The sequence below is a fragment of the Corvus hawaiiensis genome, chromosome 8, assembly GCF_020740725.1.
Source record: "Corvus hawaiiensis isolate bCorHaw1 chromosome 8, bCorHaw1.pri.cur, whole genome shotgun sequence".
Lineage (NCBI taxonomy): Eukaryota > Metazoa > Chordata > Aves > Passeriformes > Corvidae > Corvus > Corvus hawaiiensis.
The window spans coordinates 22,017,747-22,045,360 of NC_063220.1; the positions used below are offsets into that span (position 1 = coordinate 22,017,747).

Consider the following 27,614-nt stretch of genomic DNA (forward strand, 5'->3'; position numbering starts at 1 on the left):
TAATTGAAGTACCTACAGAATACACAGTAGGTAGTATCAAGCTACTTACGTACAACTTCAGGAGACTGTTCTGCTCAAAGAGCTGTTTGAAATCTGTATAAAAATTACTTAATTAGTTAAAATCAGCTCACAAAACCCATTCCGAGAAGCAACCTATACAAGTAATAGAGAAGTTCTGGTTTCAGTGGTACTCTGGAAAAGATTATTACTTGAATTCTGTTCTTAAGGTGCCACTGGTTACTGGAAAAAGAGATTGCAATTCCTCTTGCTCCTCAGTACTGTGTTTATCTAAGACAAGAGTGTGCTGTAATTTTTTTTAGCATCTGTCTTCCCAGGAAACACTGTAGTTGGACATTGTAAGTCTTGGTTAAAGGATTAAGTAGTGTTCAGATACTGAGTGGACATTACATTGAGTGTTAAACAGGAACAGGTTCTGTGTCAGCTACAGTAGCATGGTGCCCTCCATCACGTGTTCCTATCCACCCATACCTTTTTTCCCCCTATTTAAATATTATTTAAATGTTTGGCTATGTCAAATCAGCAGCTGACTCATTCTGTACATTGTGACATTCTTCTCTACAGTCTGAAAACCTGTCTCATATTATTCAGAGTTGCATGGGAGCTGCTGTAACACTTTGCATTTTGCAAAACAAGGATTTTTGAAGCCAGTGGAGCCCACATGTGAAAATAGAAGAAAAAGTACTTACAGTATAGCCCACTAGTCAAGCTGATGTACTTGAGGCTGTGCATCTTGCTGTGTTCTCTTTTCCCTTTCTCTCTGGCAGCATCTTTCATCTTTTGGTTCTTGTCCTAAAATTCAGTGTATGTTGCTGTAGGAAAGTCATTCAGGACAAGAATAAAGTGTGACACTATATGAAAGTAAAGGATGTAGTTGTACTGGCTCATGAGACCATGCTTTTAGACTGGGTGAAACATTGTACTTCTCCATTCTCCTCCTGAATAAATAGTCTAGGAATCTGAAGGTCATTGAAATTTCTATATATCATTGTGTGTGCATAATAAAAATATTCCCTGTATCTCTAGCTATACCTTGGGCTTTACTGTACCTCTGGCTTTACCCTTTGAAAACACATAAACCTTCCAACAGGAGGTTAGGGCTCTCTTGTGGTTCAGGAGTGGTACTCCTCAGCTTAGTGCTGCTGCTGGGACTCCCCAAACCACGTGCTGCTCACTTGCCCCCTCCCCTTGCCTGTGGCTGGAGAGGAAACTTGAAGGCACAAAAAGTCAAGATCCCAGGCTGAGATAAGAACAATTTACTGGAAACAGCAGTGAGATAAGAAAGCAAGTGGTAACAGCTACAATACCAATAACCAAGTGTACAAGATAGGCAAAAGAGTTCACCTGTGATTATTTGGAATGGTGTTACCCCGCTGCTCCCTGCTTACCTGACTGGAAAGAATGGCTTCTCCCTGGAAAAGAGTCCCTTCCCCTGTCCGTGGGGTTGTACAGAATAATCCCTAAATCCTGGCCATGCTCCCCCCGGCTACTGCGGAAATTAACCCTGCCCTGACCAGAACCAGGACCAGTTCTAATACAGTACTGCCATCTTACTTCTCTACAGACATGTCTTTGATTTGGGTTCCCACAGTGGATTTAGCAGCAATGTCACCCCTGACACTAATTCTGCTTCTCGTCCTTCCTCATACATGTAATAGAAAGGTTGGAAATGTTGTGAGGGTATTACTGTTATGTTTTGCTATTGAGATTCTGAGCTGCAACTTCTAAGGTGAACATCATTCTAAGGGATGTAGAAGTTCTTTTAGCATTAATATTTTCATAACGGTTTTCTTTGTAGCAAGTGAGCTGCATGAGCATGTTACAGGAGTACTTGGGAAGCTCTTTATAAAATAAATATTTACAATACTGCCAGCACATTTCCGTTACTTCAATGTCTCATATATATAATAACACAATAGTGTCAAGCATAAAAAGTGTGTGGTCACATGAAATACAGGAAGGTTAGCCAATGCTGCGTAGTCCCTGTATATAGTACAAAGAAAATCTGTCCAGTGGCACTGGCATAATTTTTGCCTGTTGACCATCTGTAGGAAGCTCTTCACAGGCAAATTACTGTGCAAGATTAACTTAAACCAGGTGTGTGCTGGCCTCTGGCACTGCTGGTGATTACTACATCTGGTACTGAGAATAGGTCTTGTGATAGACTTAGGATTATGATGCCAAAGGATTCAAAAGACTAGGGAGTTTTTGGTTTTGTTGCCCCTTAGGAACTAACCAAATTTAAGGCTGTGTGGGTGGAAAAGGGGCTAATTCTTTAACCGGTGAGCCCTTGGAGGTAGTAAACCAGATGGTAGCCCTAGGCTGTTGAATCTCTAATTAGAAATAACCTGTTGCAATTTACTTCAGTATCTCAATTAAGAAGGCAAAAACCTGTGGAAGAAAACTTTCTGCTGTGAAGTAAATAAGCTAACTTCAAAGAGCAGGATGGAAAAGGGAATGAAAGAAAGCATGTGATACAAATGTGTCTTTCTTTGGTTTTGTAATTTGATCGTGTGTCCTGATAACTATTTCTTTTACTGCAGATACTTTAAAAAGTTCAGTTTCTGTGTGCTAGAATATACTGCTCTTCAGTGTAGTTCCTCTCTTCAGTTATTAGCAACTAGTTAAACCCATAATTCTGCTGTCACAAGTGCTGATTTTCGGTATGCCCTTTTTCTTCCTAGCATTTAAATAAGATTCACCACTCTGTTTTTTCCAAACACCTTCCATGTTAGGCCTGATAAGTTCATGGCTTTTCTGCAAAAGCACTTGGTTGTAGTTTTGCTCCTTCCTTTGCTATTTTTGTTTTTTGCTATTTTTAGGATTTCTAAACAGTCTATTTCTTTGGTTTTGTTGTAATGCTCTTAATAAACCACCTACCTCATTTGGCTTTTAGATCTTTGGTGGTAATTTTTACTGCCACATTTTACGTGATCCAACAAGAGTGTGGGGAAAAAAATAGCAGTTTCCTGAAGATTGACTGTATTGCTTTAAAGGATTAATAGACTTTCTCTACAGTTTAAGCAAACATAGTCTGAAGTTAACTGGTTTGATATCATATTAACACTGAAAGCATTCATCTCTTCTGTGTGTACAATAAACTCTATGGTGATGGAGCGGTTGTTGTACAAACATGGTGTAATGATATTTTTTCCAAAGAAGCACACTTTGGCTGTGCCTAAAAGTGTGTGAGAAGGCTGTATACTTGGGAGATCTTGCTTGCCAGCTGCTTCCATTTATATATACTGTGGACTGTCTTTTAAAGATAAGAGGGGAGGGGGAACAAAAAGGAAAAGGGGAAAAAAATAGCTGGATATTATGTCATAGTGTGAAATGTATTTCCAAAGTGTATATGTCTTTAAATTTCTTTAAAGATTTTTTTAAGTACAGTGGCCAAGGTAACTTGTATAAACTGCAGTACTATTTGGCAGTAAAGATTTTGAATGCTGATTTTTATTTTTCTGATTTTTGCGTAGGTCTGTAACCAGTGATGAAGGATCCGTGAATGCATTCACAGGAAGGGGGTCACCTGGTAGGGGTCAAAAGACTAAAGTCTGTACCACACCTTCATCTGGTCATGCTGCATCTGTGAAGGAATCAAGCAGCAGATTGCCTGTTACAGACCCCACTCGGCCTGGTGCCACCACCAAAATCACCACCACCTCCACCTACATATCTGCCTCTACACTTAAAGTTAACAAGAAAACCAAAGGGCTCATTGATGGCCTTACTAAGTTCTTTACACCATCACCTGATGGTCGCAGATCACGAGGTGAAATAATAGACTTTTCAAAGCACTATCGTCCAAGGAAAAAGGTCTCTCAGAAACAGTCATGCACTTCTCTTGTGTTGGCTACAGGTACCACACAAAAGCTAAAACCTCCACCTTCTTCACTTCTACCCTCAATCCCGATCTCTGGTCAGAGCCCCAGTTCTCAAAAATCCAGCACTTTGACTTCTTCTAACTCTCCCCAAAGTTCTTTCAGTCAGTCAAGCATATCCTCCTTTAGTAGCCTTCCTAGCAGCAGTCAGCTAAAGGGACTCTTTGATGGACTCTCTCATATCTATACCACTCAGGAACAGTCTCGAAAAAAGGGTCACCCAAGCTATGCACCCCGCAAGCATTTGTGTAGTAAACCAGAGTTGTCTTCCACACCAACATCTAATAGCTGTTTCTATGGGAAGAAAGAGGTTAGGAGTAGGTTTATTTCTCATGCTTGTGCCTCTGGATGGGGTGTGTCTAGAGAACATGCTTTTAAATCAATTGCTCACCTCAACAGAACAGCTTTCTTTAAAAAGCACAGGACTCTAGGCAGATTAAAGTATAAAATGACCCCTCAGATGGGGACCCCCTCACCAGGGAAGGGGAGCTTGACAGACGGAAGGATTAAACCTGATCAGGATGATGGTAAGCAAAGGTCAAAGTGCCAACCAAACCTGCATCCTGTCCAAAACCAAAATTCTTATCACATAGGTCTTAGCTATTTCTCTTGTTCTTATTTCACTTTCATACAAAAACAACAAAACCTTGAGCTTTTATCTAATGCTGACTAAATCTCCAAAACATTTTTGGTTGGGTTTTTTTTTTCTGACTAATACCACACCACTTTTTTATTATTTTTTGCATCTGTAGTGACACTAGGAGCCCCAAATGCCTTCATAATGTTGCTTATGGCTGTGTAGTACCGCATGAGTAGCCACTTGTCATGCTACTTCCTTGTTATTCCCCTGCCGTTTCTGTGGCAGTAGTGCTGTCATCATGATTGTGTGCTATCAGTGCTTATAATGGTGGGCATTTCAATTCATTTGCCTCTGCTCCATTGCTTTTTCATGAACAGTTCCATTGTACTACAGTCTCCACAACACTTGATCTGTACTGCTGTGAGCTACCTTTTTTATAATTACTCTTATTTAAGAAATGTTTGAATGCAGACTTAGCTTAGCATTAATCTTCAAGTTTTAAGGGCTACTTTTTTTCTCTTGTGTTTATTTTTACCTTCTAGAGTGTACTGGAATTTATCGAGTGGCATAGTTCTAGCAATAGAATATATTCCATTTCATGAGGTTCAAAACTAATTTAGTAGAACTGGACTATAAAGGCTTATACAGACAGACAAGTACCAAAAAATAGCTCATGCAGCAGAAAACTACAAAACAAGAAGGGGGGGGTGAAGGTTTCACTTCTGTTGCTTAGTAATCCCAAATTTGGTTAAAATGGGGAGCCATATCAGCCATAGTTGCAATCCTATTTAGTAGTATCACTTTGGTAAGGCACATGTAACCTTCATGTCTGTGAATAAACTTTTTGCTGGTTTTAAATAACAGATACTGAAATCAAACTAAGCATCAAACAAGAAAATACGGATGTATTTCTGTTGGGAAGCAAGGACACTGTTACACAGGAGGATTTGGAAGTATTTAAGCAGGCCCGAGAACTTTCCCTGGAGGTAAGAATCATGTTGCATAAAGTGTAGGTATTTCTGTAAATAAAAACTCAGTTAATTTTCAGTCTATTCATCTTCATTTCTAATATATTCCTTTTATCTAATGCATCATGCTTGCTGTGAATTTTATTTGGGAGACACTGTATATACAGACAGGAGACAAGGCATCATGCTGGAATGGGTCAGATGATAAGTGACACTTAAGATAGATTTTGAAAGATATACTTGAGCATTTTGTATATAGGACTACAGGATTAAACGTAGATTTTAAAAGTAGCTGACATCCTGGTCAGCACTGAGAGGATATTGGTCAGTAAGGATGTGTCTAATGATTTTCTGCTGCAAATAAAGCAGATGCTCTGAAAAGCTAAGTCTGTCCCAGAAAATACTGCTGGGTAGAAAACTGGGCTTAGTGAGTTCATAAATTTGTTTTACCCAATTACTTACCACACTTTGAGTTTAAATACTGTAGATTTTTTCTAGCAGTGATAATATTTGAGCTGAATCAGACTAGTGAACCAGACTTTCACTTTTCTATGTCCATGAAATGAACAACCAGTGTCTTTGAGAACCTGGCTCAGAAGGTAGATGAATGTAATGTTTCAATTGCTGCTTTCTTAAAGTGGCATGATAAATGGCTGCGTGTTGTCTTCTCAGTAATGGAAGTCACTTAATTTTTTTTCAGGTTTAGTGTACAAGAACTGACATTACCTGCTGCGTGGGTCAACACAGTGATTTTTTTACAGATTTCATTCCTAGTGTGTTAAGCAGCAGACTCAAATTGAGTTTAAAGATTCAGTTTCATTATTAGCTCATACTTCTATTTGCTCATGGAAAGAGTTCCCACCTCTTGCTTTCTTTATCTTTCATATGCAGTCCCCAAAAATGTTAGGTGGTAAGGTTTCTAAAATTTGACATTGAAATTGCTTGTTTTTCCTCACCTTTCTTACTCTTTTATATTTTGCCAGCCCTTTAGAGTCTTACAGTCATTTTCTGATCAGCTGAAATGCAGTATTATAGTTGAAATTAGTGTGTTACTATATTCTTGACTCTTTGAGGTAAATTCCAGTTATTCTAGAAGGGTTGTGCTGATACCTTTTCTGTCACTGTTTTGATAAAAAGACAGCTTTGAGTTTGCACCAGCACTATAGAGACGTCATTAGATGCTGTGGGAGAAGAGAACTTGAGGCTGTTGTGCCTCTTATTTGGCTAGGCTTTTGCTGTTTGTATTTGCTGTTTGCAAACTCTGTCCTCTGTCAAGGTTTAAAGAGCTTAAGCATCTGATTTGGATACTTCAGGTTTCTCATGGTTTCAGTGGGTGGAATTGGTTATATAAAGCTAAAGTTTCTTTTACTTTTCTATAACTAATACTTTTTTTTTATTGCACCTGACAGAAAATTGGGTGTAAAAACACTGGTGAAACAAGTGGGCGATACCCTTCAGTGATTGAGTTTGGAAAATACGAGATCCAGACCTGGTACTCTTCACCTTACCCACAGGAATATGCAAGGTAGCAAGTTGTCAAGATTGCCATACATGGTTGGAATTTTTTCTGATGTGAAAATTACAACTTATTTTTTACTCTTTTGTAACTGTTTATAATTTAAAGCCTTTAAAAGCAAATATGCTTTTGTAATTATAACTGTGAGAACAAGGATTTGTCTTTCATTCTAGCTAGTTCTAAATCAAAGATGCAATAAAAAGACTAATTTTTTCCTAGTCCTGTATAAATGGGTGTGGTTTTGTTCAAGGTTTTTTTTTTTTTTTTGTTTTGTTGCTTTTGTTTTCATTTATTTGTTTGGTTTTGTCTGGGGATTTTTTTTGGCTTGTTGTTTTTTGGGGGTCTTTTCCTTAGACTGTTGCAATGAGGTATGTCCACCTTCTGGCCCTTTAGACAAATTAATCTTGTTTGTGATCCAGCATTTATTAATCTCCTTTTTTCTAAGGACCAGGGGAGATGTCATGTTAAATAAATAAAGTCAAAGTGGGCAAGTTGTGGCAACAGCATCTCATTTCTGGCCATCTTTGCAAGGGTGCACCTTGGAGTCAGGCAGAGCAGATCTCTGTGTGTGCTGAAAATAAATGTTTCATTAATCCATTGGCTGTATGGCACATTGGAAGATATTCAGAACTGTATGTTTGTCAAGCTCTACTAGTATAGCAAGCAATGTGATCTGTTGCAAAATGCTGTTGCACAGTGTTACTCTAAACTGCTTTTTTTTGCGTGGTGGGAATGAGGAAAATGTCTTGTATCGATAATATATAAATCAAGGGCTAAAAAAGTGTGGAGAGCATTTCCACTTCCTATTATTACCACTGTTTTTATAGTGTTAATTTTTTATTTCAGTTTTACTTTTTATTCCCTCAATTTATATCATATTGTAAAAGAGTGAGTTACCTATTCCATCAAGTAAATTAATCCCAGATAGAAGCATAATGATGGATAATTGTTAGTATGAGGCTAGAGTGGGATGACACTGTAGGAGGTACTGTGGCTCTCAGCTGAGTGTGGTGGGATTACATCATTGAACAAATAGTTCAAACTACTTTTTATGTTGTTGATGAACTTCTTTAGGATACTGGAGTAGTGCAAACCATGGCTATAATCCCAGGATGTGCTAGTAACTTTAGAGCAGATAAAGATTGTCCTCTGCTCTAAAACTTTGCAGACTAATTAGTTTCTAGAGCAGTCTTCCACTGCTTCAGTAATTCAAAAATGAAGGTAAGTAGCCATAAAAATTACCAAAGGGAGCAGTTTATGATGGTATGTAGGACATGGGGCATGTGGGTTACTTGTATGTAGTGTGAACTGGATCCTCCCCAGAGAAGTGCACTCGTCTGCGTTGCCTGTGTTGTGGAGATGTGTGGAAGGGAGATGTTGTGCCTATAGGTGAACTCTTTGGGTTGCCTTCTGTAGTAAAGTGATCGTTTAGGTGGAGCTGAGGGGGTACAATCCTACTACAGTTTGCTATCTTGCCCAAGTATTTCAAATGACAGTGGGAAGAAAAGCCATCTCCTAGCCTTCCCCAGATGCAAAATAAGGAAAATTAAAGGGAAGGAGATCCCTTGTATTCTGCTTTGTGCTTCCTTTATCTTTACTTGGAACAAGAAAGGTGAAATTTGAAGTATTATTCCAGTGTGCTTACTTGGATGGAGTCCACAGCAAAAGCTTAGGTGGAGTGTGGGAAGGGGGAAGTAACTGAGATCTATCAGAGGCTGGATAACAAACTAACTGACAACAGCACAACTCTACTGAATTAGGTTCGCTGTGCTTGATTGATCGAATCTGATCTTTTCTTATTTTCCTTTTCTGATGACTAGTGTGTGAGAATGTTTGATCATTCACTCTATTGTTGTATTTATTTATTTAGTTATGCTTTAGTAGCATTTATGTATGGTACCTTACATTTGAATGGGAAGGGCTTTTCATTTGTGGTAACTTTGTTTACAGAATGTAACAAAGTTTTTGTATAAAATATCTTCTTGATTTTCCTACAGATTACCAAAGCTTTACCTGTGTGAATTCTGTCTTAAATACATGAAAAGTAAAAACATTTTGTTAAGGCACTCAGAGAAATGTGGCTGGTTTCATCCTCCAGCCAATGAAATCTACAGAAGAAATGACCTTTCAGTATTTGAGGTGGGTATAACAAAAGTATAAGCTTTTTGAAAGTAACCAGTTTGTAGATGTCACAGACCAGCTGTAGAACTAGTGAAAACTTTAAAATGATTAAATATTTCCTTGGAGGTTCTTCTTACACTGCAAAACCAAGTTGAGATTCTGCTTATACTGCAAAAACAGATCCATCTTACCTATTCAGTTCTACCCTGCCGTATTCTTTCATGATTTGTACTTGTACTTCATGCATTAGCCAACCTCTTTAAGATACTTCACTAGCATGAATCCTAGGGCTTCCTTTGCAGTTCTCATCTTTGATTGGTTTGCCTTTCCCTTCTCAGCAAGAGTACCTCTTGCCACCCATTCATTGCTGGCTGTTTGAGTGTCCTGGGTAAAGGGAGAAGGCTAATCATAATGTAGGTGCTCCCAAAGTAAAAAAGCAAGTAATGCAGCTTCTTGTGTGTTCTAGAATCGCGCATGTAGCTCCTAAGTGCTTTTGCCTTCCATTTGGATGTTTGAGAAACTTGTCCTGAAATACAAAAAATCCCACAACCTCAACTTTGGATTTATTAATCTATGTTATTCTTCTGGGAGATGACTTCTTTTAAGTGTGAGGTTTTAAGTCCTGGACAAGAGAGTTCTGTGTTTCAAACAGCATACCTGCAGTTATTAAAACTATGCCTTGACTTTCACATTGCAGTTTCTCAAGCGTTCTAACAGGTAGTAATAACAGAAAAGACTGCTGGGGTTACCAGGACTTCTTTTCTCAACAGTGGTATTTAGATGCATATATTGATAATTTCTCTTTAATTGCAAATAACAGATTCTTATTCAAACTTATATTCTCAAACTGTATTAATGTCTGTTGTGCTTGGTTATTGCCATTATCTATTTAAACAACAGATGCAGTCTTGAAGTCCTTTTATAAGTTAGAACAAGATCTTTGTATTTGGTTTGTTTGGTTGTGTTTGTGCTGTTAAAAAAATAGCTATTTGCATCAAGGGTGCTTCCTTCCTGACTTGAGCAGTTTTTATAAATATCATATACCTGCCAGCAAAAGACTGACGTTGTAAATAGACTTACCTCTTTTTCTATCAAGAAGTGAAATTGCCCCAGTCTGTTTAAAATAACTTGATTTTCTTTATTAGCAGGTATTAAGAACTGTGCAGCATGCAATAGGCAAATTGTGCTCTCCCATTTATTTCTATTAATTACTGACAACATGTAAATGTAAACTTCTTAAAAAAATAAAGTAAAATACAGAGAAATACTGAGAAAGGGGAAGGGAGGGGGATTGCTGCAAAAAACACCTGGAAACCAAAGTACTGTGAAAGCAATGTTCCAACTCTTTCTCCACTGCTTTTATTCCTTTTGTCTGTTTTAGGTGCTTCAGTAAACACTTATGTTAAGCCTTCTGAAATAAATGTGGTTGATTTGGGTCTGTTTATTTCAAAGGTTAATGTCAGTTGTCACTGATTACCACAGAAACTTAGTCATTAGTTGATGTCCTTCTTCATAGATCCTTTCAAGAATTCTGTGCAACCATTTTCTTTTAGGCAGAATGAAGAGTTTGTGGTTTCCCTCATGCTTTGTGTTTTTGAAAGAAATGGAAATAAGTTTGGCATTTTGTGATTTATGTACCTCTGCCCAGAGCATGACTTTGACGGATTTGAGAGCAGACTTTGACATAGCTTACTACTATGCTGTAGCCAAGCAACTTTTGACAGATGCTTCCTTTTGAGCTTGCCGTCCCTCTTTTCCCTCCCCTTCTCACATTTAAAACTGATGAACAAGCTGTGCTTGCCTGAAATTTAAGAAGTTTTTTTTGCATTTCTGTACAAATGTTCTTACTGAAAAAGACAGTTCACATAATTTGCGTTTTCAGGCTTATGGCTTACCCAGTGGAGATTTCTGCTTACTTAATGTTCACATTTAATTTGCACACTTGCTAATAAGTGTGAAAAGTAATAAAAAGCATCTGGACAATGGAGTGCATTGTAAGAGAGCTTGATGTATTTGATAGGCTCTTGAGAGCTGTCTGGAAGTTTATTCTGATGCCTTTATGAGCAGTAGCTATTCATTGAATGTTTTTTCTTCAATCCACTTAATGCAGCTATACTACTGATGTTTCTTTAAAATTCCTAAATGTATCCAAAAGGTTGGGTTTTGCTGAGATTTGTAACTAGGATTCTTACTCAAAACAAATTAGAATAGAAGATGGCTTCTTTTTCTGCACAGTGCCTATCATTTGTCTCTCTCTGAATGAAATACAGCTACAGTCATTATAAAAAAAACCAGTACAAGCAAACCTTTCTAGTAAGAAGATTATTTCAAAAATGTTTTGCCTTTGACTGAGCCTATCAGGAAGTACCTAATTGATCTAGGAAATCTGCATTTGTGTCTGGCTTTTCTGTAGCTGTCTGAATCACAGCTTGACTCTTTACACTCATAATATACCTAAACTAATTGTAGTATTTAGCCAGGAAATTTACCTTTCTCACTCAATAGCATTTTAGCCTCGCATGGAAATTTTGTCTTGTCTAATTTATCCAAAACCTTAATGTGATTGATATGTAATTTGCTACTCGTTTATTTGCCTTACACCTTAAGGATTCAACATAATACAGTTCTTTGTTTGGGTATTTTTTAAAAGTTGTTGTACTCCACTGCCTTCTAGCAAAGCAGAGTTTAATGCAGTTTTAACTAGTGCATTTTTCTTATCTGCCAGTCATACTCATTTTCATTTCAGGAATAAAGTGAAAGAGGTAAGTCTATCTTGAACAATTAAGTGAAGTTACTTTGTTTAATAAATCTAGATACTCAGGGGTTATTAAAAATGCTAAGTAATTAGCACTAACTGGTGATTTCTTATTTAAGGAGAAACTGGGGTATTTCTCTTCTGAACCTTGATGTGTTTTGTTTGTTTGTTTCTTATAACACACCATACTGTTCACGTTTCCTTCTAGGATATGATTGATTCAATAGGTTGTTTTGTCCTAACGTGTTGTGTCTTGAAAATAACTGCATCTGTCTTGCTTTTTTAGGTTGATGGAAATGTGAGCAAAATTTATTGTCAGAATCTTTGTTTGTTAGCTAAGCTCTTTCTGGACCACAAAACCTTGTATTATGATGTTGAACCGTTCCTCTTCTATGTCCTTACAAAAAATGATGAGAAAGGCTGCCATTTAGTTGGATATTTCTCTAAGGTAAAAATTTTAAAAGTGGGTTTATTTAATATTTGTAATTTCCTGCTCTCCTTAATACTTCCACCAACAGCAAAGAAAAATCGGAACTTTGAAAAAAATCCATAAGCATGAAAGCCTCTTTGTAAATCTTAAGTATTATATTTATTGTCTCAAATACACTGTACTTTCTTGCCTCTGACTGATGCAAATTAAGAATGAGTTCAGCCACGTGGATTGGGGTGGGTTTTTTCTTGTTTTGGGATTTCTGTTTCTTCATTTGTTTTGTTTCCAGAATTTGTTGTGGTTTCAGTTGAATATTTAATTCTTTTTCCTTCCCCAACATTTTTGCATTAGTATGGCAAGTCTAACTTGTAAAAGTTGCAGGTACTTGGAATGTTGATGTGTTTTCATGGCTTGACTGCTGGCAGTTCCAGCTGGCTATTTAGATGTAAATGGGCAGTGATGTTGCTCTCTTGTGTGCAGTCTGATCTAATGCAGTTACTTGCTGCTCCAATGTAAGAATGCATTGCCTGACTTCATGGTGGCTGCCTTGTTTAGAGTGGATGTCTCTCAGTTGTAGCTGATTTTCAAGTAATAGATGGCTACTATTGACAAAAATAATACTTAAGTAGACTGTCTTGACAAAGACGACCAAGAAAAATGGTGAAGTATAGTTAGATGTGCTTGCAACAGGAAAAGCTTCCATTATTGTCTATAATTTGTCCCTAAGGGGTGTGATGGATAGGTACCGTTACTCAGAAATTCGCTAGCTCCTGATCCTAGTATTGCTACCTCCTACTGACTATATATTTCTTTCTTGAATAAGTGATTTGTGGGAAAATAGTAGTTAGAAGAAGCGCAAAAGTCCTGTCAGAGTACCTGGATATGATACAGTAATCTCTTGGATGTCTGACCGCATCCTTCCGAGAGGCTGGCCTTGCTGGAATTAAAGTGAGACATGTAGGCACAATTTACACTGTCTTTAAGGTCAGTCAGAACTTCTCGTGACAAACACGTCAACTTTTATTTAGGCAAGTATTTTCTCCATTTATCTAAGGTGTGGCAGCTTAAGGTGAGTCTCTTGATTTTTGTTCCTTATCATAGAATTGTTAATGTTGGAAAATACCTTTGAGATTGTTGAGTCCAACTGTTACCCCAGCACTGCCATGATTGCCACTAAGCCGTGTTCCCAAGTGCCACATTTACAAGTTTTTTTAACATTTCCAGGGATGGTGATTCTACCACTTCCATGAGCAGCCTTGTCCCAATGCTTCATAACCCTCTAAGTGAAGAAATTTTTCCTAACATCCAATCTGAACCTCTCTTGGTGCAACCCAAGGCCATTTCCTCTCAACCTGTCACTACTTACCGGGCATAAGAGAAAAGCCCAAGTAGAACATATCCATAGCCTTTCTCTCATCCTCTAAGTGGGTCACTCTGTCATAGAAGGAGGCCAGGTTAGTCAGGCAGCACCTGCCTTCCATAAACCCAAGCTGGCTGGACCTGATTCCCTGGTTGTCCTGCATGTGCCATGTGATGGCAGTCAAAATGGTCTGCTCTGTGACCTTCCCCTGGCACAGAGGTCAGGCTGACAGGCCTGTAGTTTCCCAGATCCTCTCTCTGCCCCTTTTTGTTTGTTTTACAGTTGCTAACCTCCAGTCAACTGGGACCTTTATGGTTAAGCAGGACTGCTGGTAATTGATAGAGTGGCTCAGTGAGCTCTTCCAACACTTCCCTTGGGCCCCATGGACTTGTAGATGTCTTAAGTGGCATGACAGCCACTAAGCATTTTCTTGTGGATCACAGGGGCTTCATCCTGCTCCCTGTTTCTGTCTTCCAGTTCAGGGGGCTGAGTACCCTGAGTACAGCTGGTCTTGCTCTTAAAGACTGAGGTAAAGAAGCCATGAAGTAGCTCAGCCTTTTCCTCATTGTTGTGGTTTAAGTCCAGCTGGAAATTAAGCCCCATGCAGCCGCTTCCCTCTCCCCACCCCCTCTGGTGATAGAGAGAGGCAAAAGGCAGAGATTATGGGTTGAGATAACAATTTACTGGTAATAGAGCAATGAGATAAGAAAATGAACAGTAACAGCAACAATACTAATAACAGTATATAAAAGAGGGTGATTACCTGCCATATGCTCACTGCATCAGAGGTGACCTACTGCTCCCCCCATATTTTTTTCTCCCCAAGCCTGAGACAGTGAAAAAAAAGTGGTGGACAATCCTCCAGTCAGAACCAGCACCACTCTGCTGCACTGCTTGCCACCCCCTCCTCTGGAAAAGGACAAAAATGTCTGTGGACCCTCTGTACACCCTCTTTTACCTCCACCTGAAACCATGCCCCCTTCTTGGAAGTGGAGAATTCCTTGCTGCCACCTCCAGCGATTATGTAGGTGGTTTAGAATAACAACAATTTTTTATTGTCTTGTATTGTTGTGGCCAGTTTGCATTCTAGGTGTGCTCTGGCTCTTCTAATACTCTCTCTGCAAAAACTCATGACACCCTTGAAGCCCTCCTGTTGCCTGTGTCTTCTTCCAAAGGTGATAGACTCTCATTTTCCCTGAGCTTGAGACAAAGCTCTCTATTCAACCAGTCTGGTCATCCCTGCATGCTCATCTTGAAGCACATGGGGATGGCCTGCTCCTGTATCTTTTAAAATTTCTTTTTTTAAGCACATCTAGCCTTTGTGTACTCCTTTGCCTTGCAGAACTGCATCTAAGGGACTTTCTCAACCAGCATCCTAAACAGGCCAAAGTCTGCCCTCCGGGAGTCCAAGACAGCAGTTCTGCTGACCCCCCTCGTTGTTTCTTTAAGAAACAGAAACTATCATTTCATGATCACTATGCTCAAGACAACCTCCAGTCATCACATCACCCCCTAGTCCTTTGTTCACAAGCAGCAGGTCCAGTTGTGTACCTGCCCTGCTTGGCTCACTCACCAGCTGTATCAGGAAGTTATATTCCACACACTCCAGGAACTTCCTAGTAGTCTTCCTCTCTGCTGTGCTGTATTTCCAGCAGAAATCTGGTAAATTGAAGTCCCCCTCAAGAACAAGGGGCTAGTGATCATGAGACTAGCCCCAGCTACTTGTAGAATAATTCATCTGCCTCTTCATCGTGGTTGGTTGGTCTATAACAGGCTCTCACCAGGATATCTGCCCTGTCGCACTTCCTTCTGATTCTTGCTCAGAAACACTCAACCCCTCCATCACTGTGATTAAGTTTCAGACGGTCAAGACAGTACCTAACATACAAAGCTACCTCACTGCCTCTTCTTCCTCACCTATCCCTTCTGAAGGGTTTATAGCCATCCATTTCAGCACTCCAGTTGTGTGGGTCATCCCACCATGGCTCTGTGATGGCAACTGTGTCATAGTTTTCCTGCTGCATGATGGCTTTCATTTACTCCTGTTTGCTGACCATGCTGTGTGCATTGGTGTAGGTGCACCTGAGCTGAGCTATTCAATCCTGCTGCCTTTTTGGGGGGAGCAGCTCTAATTCCTGTGTGACCATTCTAGGTGCTTCCATGGTTTCTAACACATCAATAACCCTTGTATCCTTGCTGCCACATGGATCTCCATTTCCTACCTTTACTGAGGTGGCAGAGTGAAGGATTTCACTAGCACACCATCCCTCAAACAATGGATACGTTTTCTTCCTCCACTTTACTCCTGTTGCTTTTGGCCAGTCTGTGTGGATCACAATGGGATCTGATGATCACAAATGTTATCACCACCAAAACTTAGGGAAAAATCTTCATCTCAAATTATTGCATGTCATCTTTCCATATCTCCCCCTCCTTTTTTTTTGAAAGAATGTGTGTGTTTGCTTATGCTGGCAGAAATGCTCTGGCTTATCTTACCTGGTTATGAATGTGTTGCCAGGATGTGGACTTCTTACTAGCATTAATCTTGAGAGTGTGGGAAGCCTGTACAGAGAAAATACTTAACCATTCTGTAGAAACTAAGAAACCTTGTGAAATATGGCTTGGGTATCTGATGGAATATTTGGGAATGAAGGTACTGGCATGTGATCCTGTCATGTCATCACTGATCTAGTGTCGTTTTGTGTGGAGGCTGAAATGATAGCTGGTGTCTTAAACTGTATGTGTGTTTACCACAACTCCTTGTCAGTTATACTGACCTTGATATTTCTGGTTGCTTTGGTCCCTCAAAACTGCTTATTGCTGATTTTTGGGGTGTAATCTTTTAAAGGTAACAAAGCTCTTCCTTCTTATCAATAAATTGGAAAGATCCTATAAACTTCTATATTTAGAACAGGTTCCTAATCTTAGCTTCTGTTGTCTTAAACAATCAGTGTAATATTTGCCTCCATTGCCTGTATGACTTCATTCTGTCTGAAGGCTTTTGTTTCTGAGCTTTCTGCCTTGATTTGGGTTCAGGTTATAAGCATCTAGCTTTGAAAATGTTAGTATGCTTCAAGTATAACTTCTTAGTTCTGCACATATGGGGTTCCCCTCACTCTGACCACATAGTCAGAGAGAAGACAAAGATGAAAACCTGCAGGCACTTAGTGTAGCAATTATAGAAAATAAAACTTCACCATGTGTATGGCTATTGTATTCCACGTTTATATCCTTGAGAGAATGGTCAGTGAAGCATGAAAATATTTCCCTCTTCTTACTGTCTTCCTCCTTTACAGCATTTAAACTTTATTATGCTGTTCAGACAATGTATTTAATTTTTAAGATGCCAAGTGGTTAACTAATTTAAAAATATTCTGAAGGGTATGTTTGATACTTCTTTCTTAAAATTAGGTATTAACATGGAATTATTTGACTTTGGTACTGAACCCATACATCTGTTCACCTTATTGGGATATTTTACAAGGACAGTAGCAGGTGCAGGCAGTTGCCCACTTCAGCAGTGCTTTGACATACTTGATCTGTTTCTCCTTCCCACAGGAAAAGCTTTGCCAGCAGAAGTACAATGTCTCCTGCATAATGATCATGCCCCAATACCAAAGGCAAGGATTTGGAAGGTTTCTCATTGATTTCAGTAAGTGAAATGTTTTATTTACACTTGTGATCCAAGGAGCTGATGACTGTTATATGAAAATGTAACATATGAAACTTTATTTAACTCACTTGGTTGTTTTTATCAATAGATAATGGGATTTCTGTTTATATTTACATAGAATAGAAAAGCTCCCTGAAGTGAAAAACTTAGTGCTGCTCTGTTATTGTACTCGAGGAAATTGAGAATGGATCTCTCGGCAGTAATACTAGCTTACAAAGCTATTACCCTGAATGAATTGTCTAAATTGCTTTCCATTTTGCTTTGCTCATTAGTATAAGAGGAGGCAATTATTTGTGATTATAACTAAGAAGGTGTTAGTCCAAGGCATTCTCTCCATTCTAATATTTCTAGCTTGTATCTTCTTTTAGCTAAAAAAAAAAAAAAAAAAGCTTTAATTGAAGAATTGCCCCATGGAAGAAACGTATTTTGGTTTTTGTGTTCATCACTTTCTTAGTGAGAATTGTTACCAGAAAGAGTGTAGGTGTTCATGGCTTTACATGTACTTGCTTTTTCATTTTGCTGAGCTGTCTGACCTGTTAGAAAGCTTCAGGCACACTTGTTTAAATATAGATTTGTTATTCCCCAAATCTTTAAGGTGCAGTGGAACTCCAAACAAAATCATCTAAGGAAACTTCTCAGTTGAGTGTCCTCGTTACTACTGAATCCAGCTTTCTACTGTAATTTAGAGGGAGAATGATAAGGAGTTAGTGTATATTGTATGTGGTTGCTTTTCACTATTATGTTTTATAAAGCACTGTAGAATTACATGACAGTAGAGATGGTTCAGATAATCGGATTCCTGCCCTGAAGGTGTATGCAAGATCATTAAAATGCAAATAATAATACATTGCAGTATAACAGCAGGACAAAGACAATAATTTGTAACTGTTGAGTTTTCAAGTTCTGTGTCTTGCGGTGTTTTACCCAGCATGACTGTGCTAGAGTGTATAAAGATACTTAGTATGTCCCATCATTGTATGGCTTTATAAACAGCCTTCACTATACCCTTGTGAGTTAGGTAAAAATGGTTCTGGACCACTTAATCCACCACTGAAATGTAGCTGTCACTGGAGTGGAACACAGCAGCTGTTCCATTGTGTGCCTTCTGCAACCTCTTAGCAAGGCTGTGAGACGTACCCCATATTTCTGGATCTGTGGAGAGAACTTTAAGCTTATTTAGGTAGAAGTTGGCCCTGTTTTATGATTAGAATCCTTTTTTTGCAAAAGGAGATGAGGAACTCTTAAGTGGGCACTGGTAAGTGCTTCCAGGCTTTTCCTTTGTTTGCTACTCTGTGGTGTATGTCTCTCTCAAAAAAAAAAAAGCACTCTCAACAAATGTTATTCTGGTTGAGTTTGCAATAGTTATAAATACAAAACTGATGGCAGAGCCATGAAACCCAAGGATTCCACAGAAGGTCGGGGTATGAGTATGCTGTGTCTCTCTGGATATGTGCTCTATTACTGTGTCTTGTGTTGCTTCATCTGGGAAAATTGATAGGGTGTTCTGGCCTTCTTGTCCTTCTGGAAAAATCTGGAAGCACATGGGGTTGTTTGAATCACTAGGTTTTATGTGATAACTTGCTTGGAGCTTACCTGCTGCTCTTCTTAGGCCTTCCCTCTTTGCAGACGTGTTCAGATCACAGGTATGGGCTGCAGCTGTATAAACTGGGCATAAACCAGAGACCACCTTTAGCTTCTGCTGTGGCTAACAGACTGCCCACTTCATGAGCACCCAGGGAGTCCTTTAGTACTTTTCCACAGTGCTTTCCCTTTGTTTTCTGGACAGAGGTTCCCTTAACCAACTGGGAATCAGACTGTTTCATTTGCCAACAGGGCGAAGAACCAAGAGATGACTGAGAAAGTCTGGCTCTGTACTGTGAGTAAGGTGCAAACTACCTGAAAGGTAGTGAGGGAACTGCTTGTGGCTGTTTTACCCTTGATGTAGAAAGGAAGGGAAAACGTTCAAGGCTAGTTTTCCTATGTTGTATTTGTATCTTTTTTCAAGAGAGAGGCTGAATGCCATGAAATGGGGCATAGCTTCATCTGAATTAGTGACCCCAAAATCTGTCTTTGTACAGGAAAACCATTCAAAATTAATTGTTTACTCTTTTTCTTGGAATTTTATGTGTTTCTGCCTTCTATATTGTGACTAACTGCCATCTTCTTTGTGCTTTACTCCTTCTGTTCACTTGTGGTCTCCAGAGTATAAATTGTTCTAGCTGGTCTGAGAAGGTATGATATAAACACCACTTCTCCTCCCCCCCCCCCCCCCCAGTTATTATTCTAAACTTGAACAGACCAAGTTTATCATAGTTTAAAGCATTCTTTGCCAGTGACATTATCTAGGCTGTCATGTTCTCATAAAGTCATAGCAAGATAAATTTTATGCTCTGAATGTTAAGTCTTCATTTGTTATGTGGATAATGCTTGTAAACTGCCCTATTTTGAAATCTGTGAAGCAGTCACTGGTACTTGTCTTTTTTTATAACAGTAACCAGAACAGTTTTTAGACTATAATAATAAAAACGTAACTGAGCAAGTAATTTTCAGAAAATGATAGTTACAAACCACAAAAGGGAAGGTTTTAAGAACTGTGTGCAAGCAGTTGACTGCTCACATGATTTTGTATATATCTAGGCACTTGATAGGCTGGAAGGAACACAGCCTTTAAGCCACTACATGACTTCTGCTTTGTCAGCAGTCTGCTGAAAATTTAGTTTGTGGTAAAAATTTGATTCTTCTTTTGGTAATGCTGCTCAAATGCTGAAATGCATTTGTTCGTTCAGATTATGATGCATTCTTTTGTCCTGAACTAATTTAATCTTCACAGATGAGTTTTATATGGTCATGCTATAACTACCCAGCGAAGATAAATTCTTTAATTTTGCTAAAGGAAAAATAGGTGTTTGTCTTCTGACCACTGATTTTTGTTTTTTTCAACTTAACTAAAGGAAAAATAGGTGTTTGTCTTCTGACCACTGATTTTTGTTTTTTTCAACTTAACATTTTCCTAACTACGTTTAAATTTACCTGTATTTCTTAATCAAACTGGTAATAGCAGTATTTCTTACTCTGTAGACAGCAGTATATGGTCTGTCTCTTCAGGAATCTATAATCTCACCTATGGGAAAGAAGATTTTTTAAAAGAGGAAATTAACTCTTGTGAGAAGCTGGTGTGGTGTAAAATGCCTGAGTTTGCTAGTCTGATTGTCTTCAGCAATAATTTCATTTCTAGTTTTCTGTATGTCATTCATCATTTAAATAGAAATGATGTTGTTAAAACCAAAAATACATGCTCTGAATCTGTTTTTAAAGCCTGGTAAGACCTTTTTTTTTTACTTGTAGGGAAGTTGGAGATTTTGACTGTGATAGAACTTTGTTGGGCTGTTTAGAAATTGAAAAAAGTTTAGATACAAATATTTTATTGAATGGTTAAACTGTTGATTTTTAAAATTGAAGACTTGATACTGAGTCATTTTGCTGAGTTCACTCTATGACAATCAGTTTAACCTGTTTTATTTTCTTGAAGCATGTCATACTGAAGATAAAATGGTTTGCATGAAGTCTGCACTTTGTTTACACTAAGTATGTTTTATTAAATACTATTTTATAATGGTTGATTTTTCACATAGGGATAGGGAACCTGATTTTTACTTGGAGTGTAGCTAACATAAAAAGCATTTCCTGAAAATGAATAAGAGTTTTAGTTTGCTTATTATATTTATACCTTCCTGCCTTTTACAGGACTGAAAGTTCCTGCCAAACTTTTTGGGTTTGGGCTGTTTGTTTTGTTTCATTTCCTTGTTGTTCTTGTATTCCGTGGGGTTTACTGAATTGTGATTACAGGGTTTTTACCTGAGGGAGAGTAATTGAATCCTGCATCCATCTTTTGTATTTGCTGTAAATAAAGTTTTTGGGCAAGTAGAGTCCAGCTGAAGTTGATCCAGAAATAAACCAGAGAGCAGGCTTTGTGTAAGAGCCCATTCTGGGTTTGTTTCATTTTGAGTCCTTTTGCAGTGATACACAGCTATCATTTCTGTCTCAAAGATTACATGTACTTGCCTTTGGGTGAGCCTTTGTATGTCCTCTGTCAGTTCAGCCTGTATTGCTGCTGTGGTTTGGACAGTACAAGCACTGAAGCTATGGTGTTGTAGCTTCTCTCTGTGCAGACACTTTCCTTTTATAAACTTTAGCAGCTTCTCTATACAAGACATTTTTCTTTGCTTTCCTGATTTGAGCTCTTGCAAAGCCTGGAATCTTCATATGCTTTCTATTTGTGTTCATTAGATTGCAGTGCCAGAACATATTAGTATTTCTTTATTTGGCATATCTAACACGGAGTTCAGTATTACTAGAATGAAGTACAGCAGTATTTAATATTTGCTTTCTGTAAGTTTAAAGTCATCTTTTGATTCATACTTTTTCACAAAGCTCATCTTGTCACAGTCCCATATTTCTGTGTACTGGATTGCAAATTCCATGCTGGAGGCCTAGCCAGCAGTTGGAAGAAAAGAAATGCATGTGACTGTTAGGATAAACCTTTCCAACTGTGCTGGCTAGGATGTTGACAGTTCATTTGCATTACAGTAATAACTGGGCTTAATGCTGAGGAGCAAAGTCCTTGATAGCCTTTTGTTATTTATCTTGAGGATGTTTCTGGTCCAACTGATTGTAGCAGTTTCTTCCTCCCCTTCAGAATTCCTTGTTTTTATTTGGTTATCTGTTCATTGTGAAATTATTATTCTTGCTCAAGAGATGAAACATATCTTAAGGATGCTGCGATTCTGTTTGGGCTAAATACATTCTTTGTTTTGTGGGGTTTTGAGTTTTTTTGGTTCATTTGTCTGAATGTGTGGGAAAGTCAGTGCTGACTTTTTAAACTCTCCTATCACTTACTGCATGCAGTTTGAAAAGGCTGGATTTTTTTTTCCCATAGCTTGACTTAACTCCTGATTCTCCTTTAGGATGTGTAGCTCAGATTTTTTGTGAGAAAACCATAACAGAGAAAGGCAATTCAAGTCTGGTAGTGGAAGAAACAAATAGAATTTATATTACCTGAGGACTTTTATTCTGATGTAGGAAAATCGGCTCTGTTAAATGTCCTCATTTCCCCAGATCTGGTGTCTGTTTCTTGGTCAAGTGGTTGTTTTTGTTTCTTGTTCCATCCAAACAGGTGAGTAAATCTTCCAAGTCCTGATTTGCAGAAGCAGCAGAGTAACAGCAGTAACAGCACTTGTGCAACAGCTAAGGTATAGCACCAGGGAAGGCAAGTTTCCAAAGGATGAGAGGAACAAAAAAAATTTGCTGTACAAGTAAGGGAAAGCTGTTAATGAAAAATTATTTCTTTCCTTCTAAATGCTTTTCCATGAGCAAGTATCAGAGCCACTGATAAAGGAGGTCGGTACCATTACTGATATTTTTAAATTGGTAACCGAGAAAGAGAGATCCACTCTTTTGCTCAGTTAGTGGCAACATTCATTAGCCTACATTGCTTCTCAATAGTGTTTGCTTGCTGTTTACAGCTTTGAAGAACTTGTCTGCAGATCTGGAACTAAAGCCTGTTTCTTTGCTCTCAGTTCTAATCCTGTCGTCTTGACTTCGAATACCTACAATCACTTGTTCACATGTAACCAGTTAGGGGCTTTTGAGCACAAAAGCTGAATCAGTGAAATATGCTGGGCTGAAAGTGTGTGGGGAGTAAGTACAGATGTCCTCAAAAGTATTTGTTATACATGATCCTGTATGCACTTTCCTTGAGGAGTGAGGGGTGGTGATGGGGCACTGAATAGGCAAAAAGAGGATGCATAGCTTTGTAAAGTGCATTCTTGAATTCCTTCCAGTTTGTGCTTGTTACAGAAGAGCTGCATCTCTCTATGGAAATGTGGAAGATGTTCACTGCTTAGTGCCCAGTCATGCAGAAGTGGTAAGCATTGTGTATTGAGTCCAGAGAACTGCTTTAGGCAGAGAAGTTTTCTGTCCCACAAGTGTCTACAGGTAGCATAACCCTGTACTGATGAGAATGGAGACAGTGTGTTTATTTCTTATGGCCAGCAGTTTTGAGATACTTTTGAAACAAGCCAAAGAAACTGCACTGCATGAAACCTAGTTTAGTCTTCAGGCACGGTTTAAGGAGACCGAAAAGGATGAGATTTTCTTCTGGTGTTTGAGACAATTTTGTTCTTCCATCAATTTGTTAAAGAGCTGGTCTAGCCTGCAAAATCAATGATTCTGTCAAAGGAAAGAGTTTTGGTTTCTGGTTAGCTTGAAGAGGAGCATGCAGCTCAAAAATAAAAGTCTTATTTTTTGATATGTTCAGTTCAAGTAGCATTTACTCTTCTAGGATCAGCTAGTTATTTCCAACTTCCTTGTGGCTCCTGTACTTGAAAAGCTCTGTCTTCTGGTACAGACAAAAGGTTATTTTTGATTGAAAGTAACAGTTTCTCTTAGACAATTTTGGGCTTAGTTTTCTCACTTGTGTGCATTACTATGTCTTGGTTTTTTGCAGTATCTTCAGAAGGAGTCGTGGTTGAGCATTCCATGGCTAGTTGAAGTTTGGACAGTGATCTGTTCTTCTAGTTTCATCTTCCAAAGTGGCTTTGTGGTGCTTTAATGCATCAAGAAGGTTTGAAAATGTTGCTGTGCCAAACGATCTATTTTATAACTCACTTGTCTGTGGTTCTCACTGTAGTGTTTCTAGGCTTTCTGCTTTAACAGCAAATTAGGCTACTCCTTTGTGGAAACCTGAAAAGCAGTGATTTTTTTTGTGAAGTTACCGTGTTTGTGCAGCCATCCAAAAAAATCTAAATGAGCAAAACTTAAAACTAGTAATGGACTAACATGTAGCCTCTCATTTAGGGCAACATATTGCTGGTAAGATACTAGCATTTGGGAAAATGTCAACCTGTTTGGAAGATGAATGACTTTTAAAATACAAAAAACTGTGTTGGAAATAAGCGGTGGAATAGAGTTAAAATGCTGCCTCAGCTTTTACAGGGCCTCTGAAAAAGTAGTATATCAGTAAAGGAAGAGCCTCTGAAAAGGTGACAGACTTTCTTGATTGAAGTGCATTCATTTTTTGGTAGGAAGCTGGAATGAGGAAAATGAGCAAAAACTATTACAGTACGGAAATGGTGTTATTTCTTCCTTAAAGCATACTTGAAAATGGAAACAATGGCAAACTAATAACAGAAAAGTGCTGTGAGGGCAAAAGAGAGCAGAAGTAATGAAAATGTGTTTTTCTTCTTCATTATGGTGAATTCACGCAGTTTATTAGCTTTGTGTAGCCTTACTTGGTGGTAAGTACCTGTGCAGACTTCTCCTAAAGTATCATGTTAAAGAGGGGGTAACTGATTAAAAACTATTCAGATGGAAACAAGACATAGATCTTGAACTGAGGAAACTTGTGTTCTTTTAATAATTCATGAATTGACTTCTGGAAAACAAAACAAATTCAAAAAAATGTAAAGGTGGATGATGTAATGAAACAAATGTATTAGGAGAGATCAGAGGAAGTGTGCTCACGTGTTGCCTGTAAGTTCTGGTACTCTTATGGAAGTACTGGGAACCCACTGTCTGATACCTGCCTACAGTTTAGAGCCAGGCCTAAGGTGCAGGAGGCTTTAAGTGGTTGGATCTACTTGTGTGGTATGTGTTCATATAACATTGCTAGTCTTAATCTCTTTATGAGAAATAATTTGTTGGCCAAAATGTAATATTTTGGAAAACCTACTTTAAGAAAATCAAAAGGGTTTTTTTTTAATCAAAAATGAAGTAGAAATAGCATTTGAAAAAATTAGGGTGTCTGCAGAATCATGAGCACATTTTGTAAATGCCTCTTACATGGTTCTTCTCTGAAATCTGGTGTTAAGATGTTTTACAGTTTGCTCTAACAAATACTGAAATATACCAGAAATATAATCTAGGAATAGACACACTTTTTAAGAGAGTTGTTCACAGTCATGCGTTGCTGTGGTCTGTGAACAGAATTGAGGTGAGGATGAAGTGGGACCATGGGGTTATTTTTTAAGATAAAATTTATTTCAACTAAGAGCATTTCAGCATTCTCACATTCCAATCCTGAAAGTACAGCTTTGTTACTGCTGGGTGTGTGGCAAACAGCGGAGAGTGAAAATGCGAGACCAAGGGTGAAGAGGAGCAGTTTGGTTTTTTTAATAGGCTTTATTGGAAAGGTGTATTCTCAAACTACACTTACAAAGAGTTAAGGATCTGTGTAAAGCAGGCCTGTTTCATTTATTAAATGTGGTGGCCCATGTTGAATCGTTCTGTGTTGTGGGGTGTTTTACTCTTGACTGACTGACTTGTGTACCCCAGTACGGAATACTGTGTCAGTCTTCTCATTGTTTTGTGGTGGTGTTTACAGATGCACTGTGTCCAAATGAAAGGTCGAATTACCTGCTTTGTCTTTTCTTTTTCTTTTTTTTCCCTTTAGGAATGAATTTAAAGTGTCTGTGGTGGCTGTGAATTTGTGAGGGAGCCTGACTGCTGCTGCTTATTTTCTGTTCTTTTCGTGATGATTGATTATGTTGCTGACCCCAAGGCTTGAGTTTGGCCTCTCCTAAATAACTAATAAGAACATTCTGTCAAGCTGAGATTTAGATGAGGGGGGAATGAAGATGGATTTTGAATTAAGCTTAGTTGACTTAAGATTATTCCAAGAAAATCAGCCTCTTGGGATTTATTGGCATCACTTTTATATAGCTTAAAGACACTGTACATTTATCAGAATTGCAAAAAAAAGCAGACATGTCACTTCAGATACAGAAGCTAAGGCTATTTTAACTGAAGAGCATCTGTATTCCAGATATCATTGAAAACAGTGAAAAGGCAAGGCTAAACATGGTAAGAATGACAGCAAGTATTTGTTGGACAAAGCTGTATTTATGGGGCGTTAGTGAACGTGGAAAGCCATCTGTTGAAGACTGGTAGCTGAAAATAGATTTTAATTAAGTAACGCATTTTTAATGATTAAAATTTTTATAGAAGATAAGGTAAGGGAGGAAACCAGAAATTGTCTGAGTTGGCAGGGCTCAGGTTAGGAAAGCCAAAGCCATGATAAAGTTAAATCTGGCTGGGGTCATTAAGTGCAACAGGAAAATCTATAGGTACATTCGTGATAAGAGGAAGAACAGGGAAAATGTGAGCCCTGTCTGGAAGGAAATGGGGGACCTGGTTACACGGGATATGAAGAAGACTGAGGTGTACTCCATGACTTTTTTGCTTTGGTCTTCAGCAATGAGAGCTCCAACCACAAGGCAGGAGAAGGCAAAGGCCTGTCACCCTGTTGTTAAGGCACAGAGAGAACCTTGAGGCCTTCTTAACAGATGTCTTGTTTCCAGTGCCAGTATTTTATCAGTCAGTTCTACCTTCTTTTAAAGAATTTTATTTTTGCTTTGTTTACTGCTGGTTTGAGTCACAGTAGATATTTAGCAGATTGCTGTGTCTTGGACTCAGCTTTTTGAAGTGTGCTGTAATAGATACATTTGTGTTTGATGCACACACTTTCTTACGCAGTTTCTGTATATGTTGACTGACCAGGTATTACCATCAAATTTAATAATAACCTTCATCATCTGTTGTGTTTTCTTTTTTCTTCTAAATCTTACTTGGTTAATTCCCTGTTATACAGAATGTTTTAGCAGAGCAAATGAACAGCAGTGACATTTTGCTGCTCCCTTCAGACAAATGCAGCTTGTGTCTTTTGTTGTATCTTACGAAGTATGTGTGTCATGACCACTGACCTGAGCAAACACAGTACTTGCAGTGATTTCTTAGATGTGTCTTTTGGCTTCTCAGTATTTAACTCCCTGTTTCACTTTTGTTCACGTTGTTTAGTACTACTAGGCTATCGTTTGTAGGTATGAATAAAATAATGATAGGAAAAGCTCTTGGGCTCTGGAACTTTATCTACTCTAAAACTGTTAAAACCATCCCTGATACAGTTTTGGTCTAGGGCATCTGTCACTTTCCAAGTGTGATAACAATCTTCCTGAGCCATGAGTCTGGGAGAATTATGTTAACAGCCAGGTTAACACTCCAGCTGAGTGTCAGAGCTTAATGCTATGGATGCCATCTGTCTGTGCTGGTTGGCCCCAGTGCCATGTAAAGATTCTCAGCATATTCAGTGTACTTGTTATATTAGGCATAGACTCCTAGGTCCACCTTCCTGTCTTGTCAGTTGGTTGCTGTAGAGGTACATAGATCCTGTAAGAAGGCGAGCAGGTAGTATTGTCTAATGAGCACATGAGATACATTTTCAACCCAGTATTCATGTGCTGTCAGCATTAAACATGGG

At 38.5% G+C, this 27,614-nt stretch overlaps 1 protein-coding gene across 8 annotated transcripts in view; it reads left to right on the forward strand.

The window, feature by feature from the left end:
* The window catches only part of KAT6B (lysine acetyltransferase 6B), a 110,154-nt gene that overhangs the window by 61,183 nt on the left and 21,357 nt on the right, over positions 1-27,614 (forward strand). For 4 of the 8 annotated variants that reach the window (XM_048310555.1, XM_048310554.1, XM_048310553.1 and 1 more), the window contains 6 exons: positions 3,495-4,426; positions 5,344-5,465; positions 6,857-6,972; positions 8,961-9,102; positions 12,126-12,287; positions 17,188-17,281. In XM_048310555.1, coding sequence (XP_048166512.1) covers positions 3,495-4,426; positions 5,344-5,465; positions 6,857-6,972; positions 8,961-9,102; positions 12,126-12,287; positions 17,188-17,281 — 1,568 coding nt within the window. The remainder of the gene's footprint in view (positions 1-3,494; positions 4,427-5,343; positions 5,466-6,856; positions 6,973-8,960; positions 9,103-12,125; positions 12,288-17,187; positions 17,282-27,614) is intronic. The other 4 variants (XM_048310558.1, XM_048310560.1, XM_048310561.1 and 1 more) reach the window with 2 other exon arrangements.